Source organism: Canis lupus, chromosome 25, assembly GCF_003254725.2.
Source record: "Canis lupus dingo isolate Sandy chromosome 25, ASM325472v2, whole genome shotgun sequence".
Taxonomy (NCBI): domain Eukaryota; kingdom Metazoa; phylum Chordata; class Mammalia; order Carnivora; family Canidae; genus Canis; species Canis lupus.
Window position 1 is genome coordinate 15,313,213 of NC_064267.1, and position 15,917 is coordinate 15,329,129.

The window sequence follows — 15,917 nt, forward strand, 5'->3', positions numbered from 1 at the left end:
CGCTGGAGGAAACAGACATCACCGTGGAAAAATGCTTTCAGGTTTCTGTCCTTTCCCTTCCCCTATGTCATTTTTGTTCATGCCTTCCTTCTTTATATTTCAGTGACAGAGGTATCACTTTCCCCTTTCCCCTCCAAGTTTCATCTCATCAGATGAGCTTTAGACTCATTGCCTGCCAACTCATTATTTACTCAGCAAAGATTTAGTGGATACTCCCATGTGATGGGCACTGGGGATACTGTGTCCCCAAGAACATATGTGACCCTTGTCTACTCTCAGGTGTTCATCGTTTCATGTTTCCTAATTCATCTTTGTGCTTCCAGTCTTTCTAACCCTGGCAGCATAATGGATTAATCTCTCCAGAATGCAGCTCTCAGCATTTGCACAAGGAACTACATGTGTTTCCTAATTCTTTTGTGTGTTAGCTTTATAGTCTTATCTGGGAGAGATACTGAGAAAATGAATGGATGTCTTAGAGTTTTTATGTGTGTGTCCCTGTATCCTTCCTAGTACTCATTAAAGTTGATGGATACCTAACCAGAAATGAAATAGAAGCTCTTCAAAGAATACATTAAACAGTTTTGGATATGGTCAACAACATATTCTTATGTTATTTCATTAACTGGTATTGCAAGAGTCTTCAGGGATTCTTCATTTAAATATGTCTGTGTGTGTGTGTGTGTGTGTGTGTGGTGTGTATGTGTGTCAGTTATAAAGTGGAACTCATTTTTCCTCTCTGAATTTTTTTTCCCTTAAGGAAGCCAGACTTTATTTTTTAGATACTTGCCTGTATTTCTGCTCTTTGTACTTTCACCCAGTCTCAGTCACTCAGGGACTCAGTGTCACCTTTCACCTCTTCTGGGCCACTGCTATATCTTATACTGTTATTGTATAAATATTGCTTTGCATTACATGATGATTATGCAGTTATGGGTATGTAAAATTGACAGGGAGAAAAAAATCTGGAATAATTTATCCAGTAAGACCTCACTGTTGAGCTTCCTGGAAATTCATATAACAGTTCTAGGAGGTTTTATTAGGTAAAAGGGGTTTAACTACATGACTGATACTTTTTCTGTAACTACTGGTTCATATACAGTGATGAACTAGACAACGAGTTTAGGAGCATAATTTTCATGAGTAGCAAAGTCAAATGAACCTTTACTCAAGTCAAAGGAAATGCAAAAATGCAAATCTTGATTTCAGGGTTGTGAGTTCAAGTCCCATGTTGGGTGTACAGATGACTAAAAAAAATAAACTTAAAAAATGAAAATGCAAAAAAGTGAGTCTGTACTATTCAGCACGAATTTATGGCATGTTTTTCATGTTCAAGGTTCTGTGCTAAGAATTGAGGATAGATAAACAAGTGGGATGTAGCTCACAACTTAGAGGAGTTCATAGCCCACTGAAGAGAAAAGCATATGAACCTAGTTTCAGGACAATTTGGGAAGTGCTGTGATACAAGCATGGGCAGGATCCAATGAGAGCCCTGACAGGGAACCTATGGTCTATTCTAGGGCTCAGAAATGGTACCCTGGGGAAATCATGTCTGAACTGACCTTGAAGAAAGAGTTTCTGTTTCCCTGATGAAAGGAGAATGAGACATGCCAGGTAGAGGGAAATACTTGAGTAAAGGCACAGAGGTGAATAAAATTCTATCTTTGTTTTATTAAATACAAGCAGACATTGAATGTTAAATTTAAATATGTAAAAAAATTAAATATGTTTTCACTTTAGAAAACACTATTAATATACCAAGTGATGACAAGCCCATAATCATAGGGATAGTCATCTCTTAAAATAACTGGGTTTCTAATTAAGCTTTTAAATTTTATTAATATTCTACTGGTTTTTATTAACCTAGCTGAACACTTATTAGAACTAAGCAATAATCCTCCATTGGAGTTCTTTAAGAAATATGATAAAAATTCTACCTTGCTGATAAAAATAAGAGCTATCTGGGTAAAGTAATATTTTTTCATTAAAGGCTTTGGTACAAAGAAGGAAATGAAAAATGAAGGAAATAAAGGAAGGTTTTATGTTCTGACCAATTAAGTTTGCAAAATTGGCTTGAGGGTTTTGCTGGTGAAAATACAACCAAGGTTTTCCTGACATACAGAATCCTTGATAGCTTCAATGGGATGTGTGACTTCCTCTTCACCCCTTCCATCTCAGGCTCACCCCCCCACCCTCTTCCCACATATACCCGGCAAAGAATCAGTCTCTACATTTCAGGTTTATCCTTTATTTCTTGTGCATAAATGAGCAAACACATATATATTTTCTTATATTCTTTTCTTACTTCCATGAAAGGTAGCATACAGTAGATTCTCTTCTGTACTTTATATTGCTTACAAATACATCCCAGAACTTACTTCATATCAACTCTTAGATATTTTCCTCATCCTTTTTTACAGATACATGGTACCTCCCACATGGATATACTGGCCATTCAGCCATTTACCCAGACATATGGATGTGTGAGTGGTTTCCAATGCTTTGCAATTAGAAATATTGCCACAGAGAAGAACTTTACACACATATTTTGTTTTGTTGGGGTTGTATCTTCAGGGTAGATTCCTAGAAGTGGGATTATTGGGTCAACAGGAGTGTATATATATATTTGTTAGATTTTGCCATGTCTCTGGTCTCTGACTATATCTTTTTGTACAGCATTGACACAGTAATGTTGCAGGCATCCTTCACCCATCTGCACATCCTCCTAAATAAACATTGTGTTTTCCTTCAAAGAAGTTCCCCTTTTATTTTTTTACTGTAAAATTTTCAAAATGTAGTAGAACTTCAAAACTTTTAAACATAAGCAAATATTTTTTGACTTGCTAGTTTTCAGAAAAATTATACAAATTTAACATTATACCCAGAATGGAAAACTTGCTTGGGAAGAAATTCATTCTATATTTCTTCTTTTTCAGACATGCATCTTGTGGTGTTACCTTTTGTCTGAGGGAACATCTATTTTTCAGACTGGGTATTCTGGTTATAATGCCTCATCATAAAGGTCTTCCCCTTTGTGTTTTTTTTTTTTTTTAACTGGAAAGTGAATTCATTTGGATTTTCTTCCTAACGTACTGTTTTTAGTCTGTCTTTCCAGCCACTGTAGTCGTTAATCTTGTGTGCTCTACAGACTTGGGCTCTTATGAAAACATTCAATATCCTGAAGTAGAAGTCATGTGTTTCTGGGCCCACTGGTGGTATTTCAGTATATTTCATTTTTGGGTTTCCTGAGGCAGCACTGTGCTTGTTCCTCAGTTGGAAGAAAATCTAGGTAGATTTTCTGGAAATCTTTCTGGATTAGAATCTGCCTAATTTTTTTTAAGTTAAAAATGCTTCCTTTATTACATAAAGCCAATACTGCTACTTCTAAGTTCAACTGTGTGCATCTCTATGTTGTTCAAAGTGTCATGCCTGTGATGTTAAAGACAATCACTTCCAAGTGTCATCAGGTAGTGGCTTCCTGTGGGTGTCATCCACGATCTCTGCTCCCTGTTCCACAGATATTCAACAACCTGTTCTAGGGAATGAGCAAGTTCTCTCAGGCTCTGGCATAGACATAGACTCAAGGTTCTTCCACACTTTCCTATGCCAGAAGCACATGACTCTGAAGGAGACACAGTCAAAGATGCTGCAGGTGACCCAGCTGGTCACTACGCCATTTTATCATCTTCATTAATGAAGTGTTGTGATCATAATGGAGCCCTAATCTGCATTATAATAACAAGGTGTTGCACATTCTCCTGAGGACATGCCATGATTTTTATGTCCAAGATGCAAGGTCACTCTCCGAACAGTCTCCCAGCTAGCAAGTGGAGAGCTCACTGCAGGTACAGGGAACTGCTTCCTGCACTCCAACTGTGTGCTCAAAATAGTGCTTTGCAAGATCAGCGCTGGTTAGAAGTGTTCTGAGGGCACCAGTTTTGGCTTTCCACCCCTCTGTGAACATACTAGTCAGACTCTTGGCAAGTTCTCACTGTTCTTCAGGAAAGAGTGACACATGTAAACCCACTCACCTTTGGCATCCTTCTTGCCCCAAGACTGGTACTTTCCCACTTATCTCTTGTCATTCTCTACCTCTTTCTCAGTTCTAGAATGTCTGCTCTGGAGGTGTAATCTAGCATCATATTCTTCATATTCTTGCACTCTTGCTTCTTTTTTTTTTTTTAGGATTTATTTATTTATTTTAGAGAGAGAATATGCAAATGGCAGAGGGAGAAGAAGGAGAGAATCTCAAACAGACTCCTTGCTGAGTATGAAGCCCAATATGGGGCTTAATCTCACAGTCCTGAGATCATGACCTGGGTGGAAATCAAGAGTCAGATGCTCAATGGACTGAGCCATTCAGGCACCCCTTTGCACTCTTGCTTCTCTCAAGACCTCTATAGACTCACCCCAGAATCTCCTGCAACATCTGAGGATATGGTGCTCAGAAAAGCCAAATCAAAGTTCTAGAAGATGTCATCACAATCTTCTCTTTGTGTGTTTTACACCGGGTAGATCTTGGAGGGATCCCAGTGAAAGGATATCGAGCTGCTATCTTGGATAGCACTGATTATCACTATCATGACTTCCCTAGACTTTTTGTCAATTACAAAATTGTTGCCCTCAGTTAGAGCAATGTTGATGTACTTGTGCAGCTAACAGAAGACTCTTGGTTTTTGCCCTTTGAAGGGGTTTCAGAAACCTTTGTACAAAAGGATCAAAGTTAAAGAGCAAAAGCCCATGAATTCCCATCAATCTGAAGACAGCGTCTCTAAACATCACCCTCATTTCAAACCTCTTCTCAGAGCATGCTTTGTGCTTTAGCAATTCATTTGCTGAACTTGGGGAATCATTAATCAAGCGAACAGCTGAAAAGTCAACCTCTCAGTTATTCTGCTTTTGTCTCCTGAGTACATTCTTAGATTCACAGCCTGTTGCAACTGTATGTTGGGGGCTTCTCTTCTCTGTGGCACACTGCACTACAAGGCCCTTCATCCTCAGATCCTGAGTCACTACCCTGTTTCTCCTATTTCCTTAGGAAGGATTTCAAAGCAGCAATATCTTGGTGACTTCAGAGAAATATGCAGCTGGGATAACGCTGGTATTTTTGGCTTCATTTCTAATATTTCTTCCATTGAGTTAAAAATCATCACATGGAAAGATATCTTTGGCTGCAGGTACACTGCTATCTCGTAATTGAGCATGCATGGAATTCTGTAATACTACATTCACTTTATTCTTCTGTTTTACCTTATATGCCTTATATTAGGCACACTATGAGTATATAAAGTCTTTTGCAGAAGCATATCATGGCAATGCAGAAGTTCTAAGAACCCTAACAAACTTGATGGATTGATGAGATTCTTATTTCTCAGCTTTGCTATTCGAAGACCTGGATCAAAGACATGTGTGATTGTAGCAGAGGGTCTCTTTCAGCACCCAGGAAAATGACTTGTATGTCTGCGTGGCAGTGACCAAACAGTGCCATAAACATCCCCAGCTTCTCCACTGGGTTTATTTGGTTGTAGTTTGAATAGGTCCACTTGGATTGGTAGCGACTACGATGCTATAGAAATCCCTCAAGGTAGAGGCCAGTGGTCTGGCTGGATCACATTCTGTATTCCAGGCCAGTTGCTGGAAAGCTGGTGCTCCACAGGATCCACTGGCTAAGTTCTCGTTAAACTCAACTGCCAAAACTGGCCAGCCCATCTGAGTTGCTGCTTGCTTACTTCTGGGCGTGTCTTATTTTTAAGCTAAACAAAATTCATTTCTATTATTTGAAATTGAAAGAAAATTAACTGTGCTAACCAGAGCTGCACTTAGAATTAGTAAGATTCCATTACTGTTGCTATGAATTGGTATCTTTCAGTTCAAGGATTTGAAATGCTAGCTATTATTGATTACTTGTCAATGTTTGATTTCTTTTAGGTTTTAAACTTTTGGTTTTGACTGTATTGGTTGCCATTTTTTTCAGTAGTTTTGTAATAAACAATTGTTCATTTAATTAAGTGGGATTAATTTGCTTAGTTCACAGAAATTACATTTTAATATCCAGGTTGGCTAAATTTAGCTTCTTTCAGAAAAGATGAGGCTGGAATGACTGTGATTATGGGAAGTCATTTACTTGAAAATAACCTTGGTGAGCTGAGTGGTATTCCCTGATTCAGGGTTCTTAATATAAAAGAGGTTTTCCAGTGAAAGTTTATTAGGAATTCACTCTTTTTAACACAATCTCAAGCATGAAACACCATGGTTAAAACTCATGATTTAAGGTTAATTTAAACTAAAGTAATTCTAATGGGAAATTTTTTTCTGTTTTTTTTTTTTTTTCTTTTAAGTACATTTCTTGGTCACAAAAATGGTAACCATACTTGCAGGAACCAGGGCAGTTACTGGTGTGCAATAATTTAGGGATATCTGGTTGGAGAGAGGGAGTGTTACACTCCTGACTGATGGAAATAAGTCCTGAGGTTTGCTTTTCCTGCTAACTACTCATTCCTGTTAACTACTAATCCCTGATAACTGTTAATTTGTACTACCTCCTGGTTTGGCTTTTTCTGCTACATAGTGATGTTTTCTTAAGCAAATGAGCTTTCCACAGCTTCAGTTTTTTTCATTCATGCAATTAGAGACAGGTTTACATTATGTCTAACTCTCTTGTATGATAAATGAAAATCCACATTCAACAAAAAATTAATGAGGAAGTATTTGTATTAAATCAATTTTATAGGAGTGTAAAAGGAATCTTTTAATTTTGGAGTTCCTAAGAGATACATGTATATTACTTATATGTTATTATGTACTTAAGAGCATATAGAAAGTAGCACATAGGCATCCGATAAATGTTGAACACATGACAAAAGATGAGCAAAAATCCCTCAAACACTTAAAAGCTACAGTCAAAGAATTTTATGAAATAAAGGTGAAAGATAAATCATGATACTACATAATTCATTAAGAAAATACGATTTGATTTAGATAAGTTTCAAGACCATGTATGCTGGATAAACTCAGATTTATCTCTACACCCACTGAGAATTTCACTGAACTTAGTGATCAAACAAACTTTTAAGCAAGAGATATATTCATTATTAGGAATAAGTTATAAAGATTAAAGAAGAACATATAATATGGAACTCTTGTATTAGTATGATAAAAAGGTACCATTAGGTTAATTATATGGCAGTAGGTTCCAATGTAACATTATTCTGTTTTGTAAAAACAGCCATTAGAAAAGAGACACTGAAAGTTACTAGTTTGTGTTGGCAGGACACAATTCACCTGTCTTCCCATAATCCAAAGGGCCACACAATTTTTTGGACTTGGCACATCTATAGACTGCTGATAGTATAGAGAATGGGTACGTATTCCATTCACTGGGTGGTTTCCTCTTTTGTCATTTTTTCCATCTATGGTCTTTCTCTCTAATCCTTGTTATCATATCACCACGTGAGATTCCATGGGATCTCACTCCTTGGTGAGATTATTCTTTGGTTTTAGCTGGTTGGATGGGTGTGAAATGCTGACCCAAGGGCAGCTGGTTAAACATATTAGGTGAACCAATAAGAGTAGTTTGTTGTGAATTTAGAATTTGTGCAATTGAAAACTAAGGTGGTTGGTGTTGAGAACTACAGCCAATCAGGTGAAGAACCAGAGAGGTCCTGTAGGGCCTACAGAGTTAGAACTGATGCAGCTAAGTGAAAACAATGGGCAAAGATACATTGGAAAGGAGGGTTATGTGGGAGAGAAGAAAGGAAGGGAGAAGGAGGAGGTTGGGAGAGAGAGAGAGAGACAGAGAGAGAGAGAGAGAATCTTTTGGCTCTTAGCCCTGGTTCTTTTTTTTTTTTTAAGATTTTATTTATTTATTTATTTATTTATTTATTTATTTATTTGAGAGAGAGAGAGAGAGAGAGAGAAATGCAAGTGTGGTAGGGAGAAGGACAAGCAGACTCCTCATTGAGCATGGATCCTGACTTGGGCTCATTCCCATGACCCTGAGATCACAACATTACCAAAATAAAGAGTCAGGTGTTTAAACGAATAAGACACCCAGGCGCCTCCCCAGGCTTCTAGGGGAAATAAAGGTTTAGGTGCCTGTGAGTCTCTTTTCACATTTTCACCAACTGATCAATACATAACTTCGTTTTTGTTTTATGTATGTTTCTGGGTAAGGATATTTTATTTAATATATATTGAGGATTTCCCTAGCTTTATTGGAGGTAATTGACAGAAACATTCTGTAAGTTTAAGGCATACAATTTGATAATTTGATATTTGTATATATTGTGAAATGATTACCATAATAACATTAGTTAACACATTAAAAAAAAAACTACTTTGGTTCCTTTGGTCTCAGATCAGATTCTTTTGCATTCTGTAATAATCATTGTTTCTTTAACTACCTTGAATGGTCCTCTATTTCTTAGAATCAAAATAATTTTAATTAGAATACTTCAGACTGTCTCCCTGTGATGCCAACTATTCTCTGTGGTCAACATAGTATGATATTTAGAAAACTCATAATTTAACTGTCCATAAATAACTCTGAATTTTTTAGAAGAGAAAAAAATGTATCCATCCAGCACAGCTCCCCATGGAACAATTACATGCCAAGCACTGTGAAATCAGACTCACCCACTTTTAATCTGCCTGTGACCTCTCCTTCAGAGTTGCGTGCATTGACCGTCACATTCTGAGTTGACTGCAGAAGCAGAGATGAGTCCTAGGAAGGCATTTATAAAATTTGACAAATACATACTATTTAAAATGACTGTATCTTTATATTCATTCATAAACTTAGGATTTATATGAGATAATTTCTCCATAGTCACAGATCCTGTGACCCTATACAGTATTTTAAAATCCTGGATTATATTACATGAAACAGTAAATGAATGTACTTTCCCCCCAAAGTTTAAAACAATACATATTTATTATGTCATAATTTTTTGTGGGTCAGGAGTCCAGGAAGAGTCAACCCTGGTTCTAAGTTCAGGGTCTCAAGGGGATGGCAGAGCTGAGGTTTCATTCCAAGCTCAAGATCTTCTAAGCTCATGTGGTTGGTGGCAAAATTCATTTCCTTGTTGCTGTAGATGTCCTAACATTTAAAAAAATAAATTATAATACTCTTTTGGGTTTCTTTTTTTTTCTTTTGGGTTTCTGCTGCTTATGTGCACTAGCCACAACATACCACATTAGTTCTCAAAGTGAAGATCTAAAATAATCAACTTTTAATCATTGTTTTTTCTATTCCAAGGAACTAAAATTTCACTTCTTATTATTTATGTCAAGGACATGATATATATTTAGGAGGTAAATCAGAGAATGGTTAGTTTTTCTATGATAAATACCATGTTACTTATTTTCCAAATGTGAAGTGTTTTCAAAATTTCAAAAGGGCTTTCTAAAATTTGTCAGATGCTTATGTTCTTTGAATTTTTTGTTGAAAGATAAAATGGCTTCATGGGCACATTGGTGCCTTTTGTGGTATCATAGCTCTGGAGGGGGGTTTTGTATTACAGATCATCTTTTGCTTTTATATAAACAATTTTCTTCAAAAAGAACGCAAGAATTGGGTGGTGAGATTCAGGTAGGTTTATGATCCATTCAGAGGGAACCAAATATCTTCCAAAGTTGTAGGGAATAACGTGAAATTTCAGAAGGAAAGAAGTTTCAGGAGGGCTCTGGAACTCTGGCAGGTCTGAAATTCTCCAAATTGCTTTGTGGAAGCAGACAGATCTATTGGCATCTCATGTTTTATCCAATGATATGACCTTAATACTGGTTTTTGCACTGTTCAAAAATAACTAGCACAATAATAAGAGTTAACAGTGCCCCGGGGTCAAGAGGGGCACACCCCATGCAATCTCTGGGCTTTCTCAGTGTGTGGTGGTCTCCTCCTCCATGGTACTCTACCCTGTGAACCTCAGGTTGGCTGCTTTTCCTTGGACTCCTAACTGAATCTTCTCAACTTGGAGAGAAGACCTGCCTCTGCTTTGGTCCTCTCCCTCACTGTGGCCTTAGAGAGTCTCTCCAGGCAGTAAACTGGGGTAGTCCTAGGGCTCACCTCATTTGTTTCCTCTCTCAGAGAGAACTATCCTGACTGCCATGGTGCAGTGTTTGAAAACTGTCCTATTCCATTTCGGTGTTATCACAAACTACCAAAGGCTGGGTGGCTTATAAACAATGAAGCTTTTCTCACAGTTCTGGAGGCTGGGAAGTCTAAGATCATGGTGCTGGCAGATTTGCTGTCCTGTGAGACTTTCTGGTTCACAGAAGGTTCCTTCCAGCTCACATGGCAGAAGGCATGAGGGAGATCTCTCATGCTCTCTGGTAAGGGCACTAATCGCATCATGAGGGTGCCGTCCTCATGAGCTAATATCCCCAAAGCCAGCCACATCTCCTAGTAATACCACCTTGGGAGTTAGGTTTCAATATGTGAACTTCTAGACCACAGAGAAAACCACTGTTCCATATACATCCTCAGTTTTGTCAGTTGTTCAATAAAAGCACATAAATCTGTTCCCCGTTATTTCCGTCTTGTATTTATCTGTTTTGAATTTGTAATTTCTTGTTCTTTTAATAAAAGCCACTCAAAAATAGCTTTAAACTCTGTGAGATTTTTTAAAATTTAAAGACAATTAGCCAACATACAGTACATCTCTGTGAGAGTCTTAAGTGTGCTCTTCTAGTCATTTTCACAACGGTTATTTTTACTTTGATGGAAGTGGATTCTCTTTTTGTGTAGAGTTCATTTGGCCTCCTTATTTTATTTATTTATTATTATTTTTTAAGGATTTTATTTATCCATTCATGAGAGACACAGAGAGGCAGAGATACAGGGAGAAGGAGAAGTGGGCTCCCTGCAGGGAGCCTGATATGGGACTTGATCCCAGGACCCTGGGATCACAATCTGAGCCAAAGGCAGATGCTCAACCACTGAGCCACTCAGGTGCCCCTTGGTGTCCTTATTTTAGATGGAGGTTTCCTCATGTGGTTTCAAGTTTCAAGTCTCAAGCTCCCTGTGTGGATCTATTTTAATTTTGGCACTCATGCAGCCTGTCTTAAGACTTTATCATCGTTTTCATTCAGACCCCCAGGCTTCTCAGTTTTCTAATGGTGGTTCAGGGCTTGTGTCCTTAGTGACACTTGGGTCTTGCTCTGGCATCTTTATGGGTTCCATTCCACACATACACAGCTATATTCAAGCCTGGGCTGTAGGTGCAACTCTTTTCTGCCTTTCATTGCTGTCTCATGCAGTGGATCTGCCTGGAGTCAAGCAGTCCCATCAGGTGCCATTTGGTCTCTGTTCGTCTGTGGGCTTTGATGGTAAGCTGTCCCTACCACTCTCCAGGACCATGAACCTCAAAGATAATCATTTCAAGTAAAGCTTTACCACTGTGTGTTTCATCTTCATTTCATTTTTGACTGTATCTATATGTTTCTAAATACAACCTTTTTGTTTTATCAAACACAACTGCTATGTGTTTAGGTCAATGGGCAGGGTGGATGGTTTTAAATCATGAGCTCCAGGGATGCTCTTGACAGGACGTTATGTGTTAATTGTGAAGAGTAATAGCACAGAGTACCATGATGAATTATATTTATAATAAAGAAATTCTCTCACCTCAGCAGATTAGATAAATGAATATGTGTTGTGTTTTGCAAATTCATCTCTGTAGTTTTATGGAAAATTATTTCCTGGACTCATCTTTGAAAAGGAAATATAATACATCAGTGCATACAGAAAATATAAAATGTAATTTTGTTCAGTTAATCCTATTATTAGAAAGCCATGTTAGTTACCAGATACTCTCTATTCTTTGTGATCACATAATATCATCCCATAATTTTATGTATCACTTCACATATTTCCTCAATGCATCATTGTAAGACTTAATACATGATTATCTAAAAGAATTTATATAATTTTGCTGTTTTATTAAGTATGCTGGAAATGAAAAAAACCTGGTAAAACTAAAAGTACTATGAAAGCCAGAATATTAAATTTGCTATGAATGAATCATCTGATTTCAGTCACCAGGCTATTCTACTAGTCTTATCTCTTCAAAAATATGATAGGGGATCAGCCAACATAACTCTGGGTGAGGCAGTGGCTAAGTCCTAATATTTAAATTCTTTTCTCACATCTGACCTCCCCTCTTATAAAAGCTTGGGTTCATTCTCCATGTTCCCATAGACAGGGATATTTAATACATTGAAATGCCATCACGATTAATATAAACATATTATCTGAAGAAGAATTGAGCTCATGCATGTATCAACCTGTCACGTTCCAGGTCATTTGCCTGCTCCTACTGTCAACAGAGACATTATCAGAAGGAATATGGTAGTGTCTAAGAGCTACTATGTGTGTTGCACTTTCTATAATCTCTCCTGGGCAGTTGATATTTATGTGTAAGCTTTACAGCACATCACATTATGGTTGGTAGTAGAGCTTGGTGATTGTCCTGATGTCCATGTAGGGGTGTGGTTTATCTCTAAGATCATGTGTGTTCTCAGTGGTTGGACTTTTATACCCTTTCCAATTGACCTAAAGTAGCTAGAAAAGCTTCTGCATGTAGGAGATACTGACATACACATTCATATCTAGAAATATGAGTGGAAAATGAAGAGTGCACTCCTCATACAATTGATAAGTTATGGTTGGATGAAGTTCAACATTTTGTTGGAATAATGCCACCTAATCAATAATTCAGCAAAATGTTTATCTTTACTACAAAGTCCATAGCATCACTTAAAGAAAAATAGAGCATATTACAAAAACTGACTATATTTTATGTGTGGCTCTCCCTGTTATAAATTCCATGGAGGTAAATGAAGGTAATATTGAAGTAGATTTATTTATTTATTTATTTATTTTAAATTTTTTTTTCATTTATTCATGATAGTCACACAGAGAGAGAGAGAGGCAGAGACACAGGCAGAGGGAGAAGCAGGCTCCATGCACCGGGAGCCTGATGTGGGATTCGATCCCGGGTCTCCAGGATCGCGCCCTGGGCCAAAGGCAGGCGCTAAACCGCTGCGCCACCCAGGGATCCCGAAGTAGATTTATTTATAAAGTCACATTTAATGGGAATGTTTAATCTATTATTAGGACCATAATCTATAATTAGCATAATTAGTACAGAACCTACTACTATGAAACTAATTTCTTTCTAAGCCTCTCAGATAATTTTAAATGCCTCGAGAAAGTGTATTTAAATTACCTGCACTAATGGAAAGAAGTTTAGATTATTTTTGATAAAGGTTTTAATTAACAAACCTTTTTTATTATGGTCTAAATTACTGAAGCCACAAAATTCAGATCTGAAGCACATGAAAAAGGAACCTTTTTAGAATGTAATATCAGAAATGTGTTTTACAACCTTCTAGCCAAGCTTTTTATAAAGAGTGTAACAGCAATGTGTGTATATGTATACATTCTAAGAACCTCTTCTGAGATACGTTGAATTTCTGTGCTTAATGATTATTTTTCAGAAAACACAAAATATTTAAATGTTTCATCATTTTCTTACCACTCTGGAGTGTATTTCCTTGGCATACAACGGGAATAAAAATTCTGATTCTCCTTCTAGGCGAAGACCATCTTTTGTAACACGCAAATGACCCATTCCTGTCTGTTAAAAAGAGGAGACAATAGAGATTTTATTATTGCTTTCTTTTCCCCTTCTTTTAGTGTCAACTGGGATTACAGATGCATTTTCACAAATTTTCTATTGGCACTTTTCTATATTTCTCTTAAATACTACTCTATTTAAAACTTTAGTTGTTTTTATTCAATTGTCAGTATTTCATTAACTCTTGTGTAATACAAAGGACTATTTAAGAAATACATATTAGATTTAAAGAGTCAATGTATAATAAACACCCAAGAGCCCACCATGACCTAAGAAAAAGGTTCTTACCATTACTATTTAAAAACATTTAAAAAAATTAAGATGCAATAAAACAGACCATTTTGAGGTGTATAGTTCTATGAGTTTTAACCATACACGGGGTACATGACATTCTTTCACCACCACCCGCTACCATACCTTAAAGCTTTCAAGTGTATCTGGTAAGTTTACAATATAGCAACTGTTTATTGGCCATTTCTTAAGTGAAAAGCAATATTGCAGGAAGTGAATCTCTATTCAATGTGTCTGTTCTCAAGGAATTTTCAGTCATTAAGAATGATCACAAAGGATAGAAGACTTAATTCTGGTGATTATTGGTGCTATCAGAGCTGTTAAATCTGGTAGACATTTTTAAACTTCATTCCCTTTGTTTTCTCAGAATTCAGCACTGGATCTCTTTCTTGTTGGAACACTATCCTCACCTGGTTTCTGGGATACCACGGTCTCCTAGCTTTTCTCCTTGGCATCCACACATATTCATCCCCTCTACCCAGCCTCTGACTGCTGGCCTTCACAAGCTCAGTCAGGCACTTTTCTATGATCCCTCCCTGGCCACGCCCTCAGCTTCAATCACCATCTCAGTGTGGAAATTCTCACGTGTTTTTATTTGCAGTTTACATTCTTTCTTTTGATCTCCAGACCCATATATACAACTGTCTATCTCTCTCTCCCTTTTGAATATCTTGGGAGCACCTAAATATAACAAACTTAAGTTCTGATCTTTGCTCTCTCCCCTCCAAGATAGAGGTAGATTTAAAAAGGGGAGAGCAGAATGTTCAGGAAAATGAAACAAAAACATTAAGGGCCATTTTATAGGGTGATAGGTGATTTCTGGGACAGAGATATGGTACTCCGAACTGAATGCCATAGATTTCTCTCTTCAAGAACTCCACTGGTTGATAAGCCCCATTAACAAGAACCAGATTCAATCTTGAATTACTCTGCTGGTTATCTGTCTGTGAACCACCATTATGGTCCTCTTCTCAAACTTAGGTGTGGGAGCAGTGGATATTGCAACTGTGCTTAATGGAAGTCTCTCAATGCTGCTGAGTTTGGGTCAATCCCCACCACAGGCAGAGCAGCTCTCCTGAGTCTCTCTTACACATGACTCAGTGTAGAGCTTAGTTTGAAGAATGGGTTCAAAATCTAAAAAGTTGACAACTACTATTCTACAATTTCTCACAAAATCTAACCATGAATTGTAAGGCACAGTTTACAAAATTAAGCCAACATTAGCATATATAATATTGCTAATGTTGGCTTTAATTATGCATAATAAACCAATTTTTAGGAAACAATTCTATCAGGAATTTTTGCCCTAGAGTTAACCAAAGTGAAGTTTCAAGATTACATATTCAAATCTGAAAATGTGCTGCTGAATTTCTGGGTTCAATGAAAAAAATGCCAGGAGTTTTTCTGGACTCTATTTTGCTATATTAGGGGGAAAAAACAATAAAAAAGTAATGGTAATTCCAGGCTCTGAAATAGCTCATTTACATAATCAGGTTGCGAAAGCTAGTTGTTCCTTGTCATGTGTCATTTCCTCCTCTTTGAAAAATGAGGAAATTGACATGAGGTGACCCAAACTCCTTTACCTATACTATTCTATGGTTTTAATACAATGAATTACAAACCTCTGCAAACAACCAATCATTCCTCAGTGCCTGAAAACAAAAGAATATATCTATTTGTCTAGGTTTTTGTGTGTGTGTGTGTGTGTGTGTGTGACATATGTGGAGGCATAACATAAAAAAATAAAATTTATTGTTTTCAGTGAAAATTTTTGCACATTTTTCACAAAGTACAAAATATCAACACAGTGAGGATATAGAACAGTTTGAGATAATAAAAATGCCCCCCAGCAGTCACTCCCCACTCCCACACTCTCACACCTTGGCGACCACTGCTTTCTGTTCCAATAGTTTTGCCTCTTGCAGAATGTCATATAAATGGAATCATACAGTATGCAGCCTTCGCAGACTGCCTTCTTTCAGTAGAATA

General features: G+C 37.2%; 1 protein-coding gene across 3 annotated transcripts in view; it reads right to left on the bottom strand.

Moving 5' to 3' along the window:
• The window catches only part of SGCG (sarcoglycan gamma), a 127,596-nt gene that overhangs the window by 26,398 nt on the left and 85,281 nt on the right, over nucleotides 1-15,917 (bottom strand). For all 3 annotated transcript variants that reach the window (XM_025462715.3, XM_025462716.3, XM_025462717.3), the window contains 2 exons: nucleotides 13,536-13,637; nucleotides 8,632-8,719 (listed from right to left, as the gene is read on the bottom strand). In XM_025462715.3, the coding sequence (XP_025318500.1) occupies nucleotides 8,632-8,719; nucleotides 13,536-13,637 (190 nt within the window). The remainder of the gene's footprint in view (nucleotides 1-8,631; nucleotides 8,720-13,535; nucleotides 13,638-15,917) is intronic.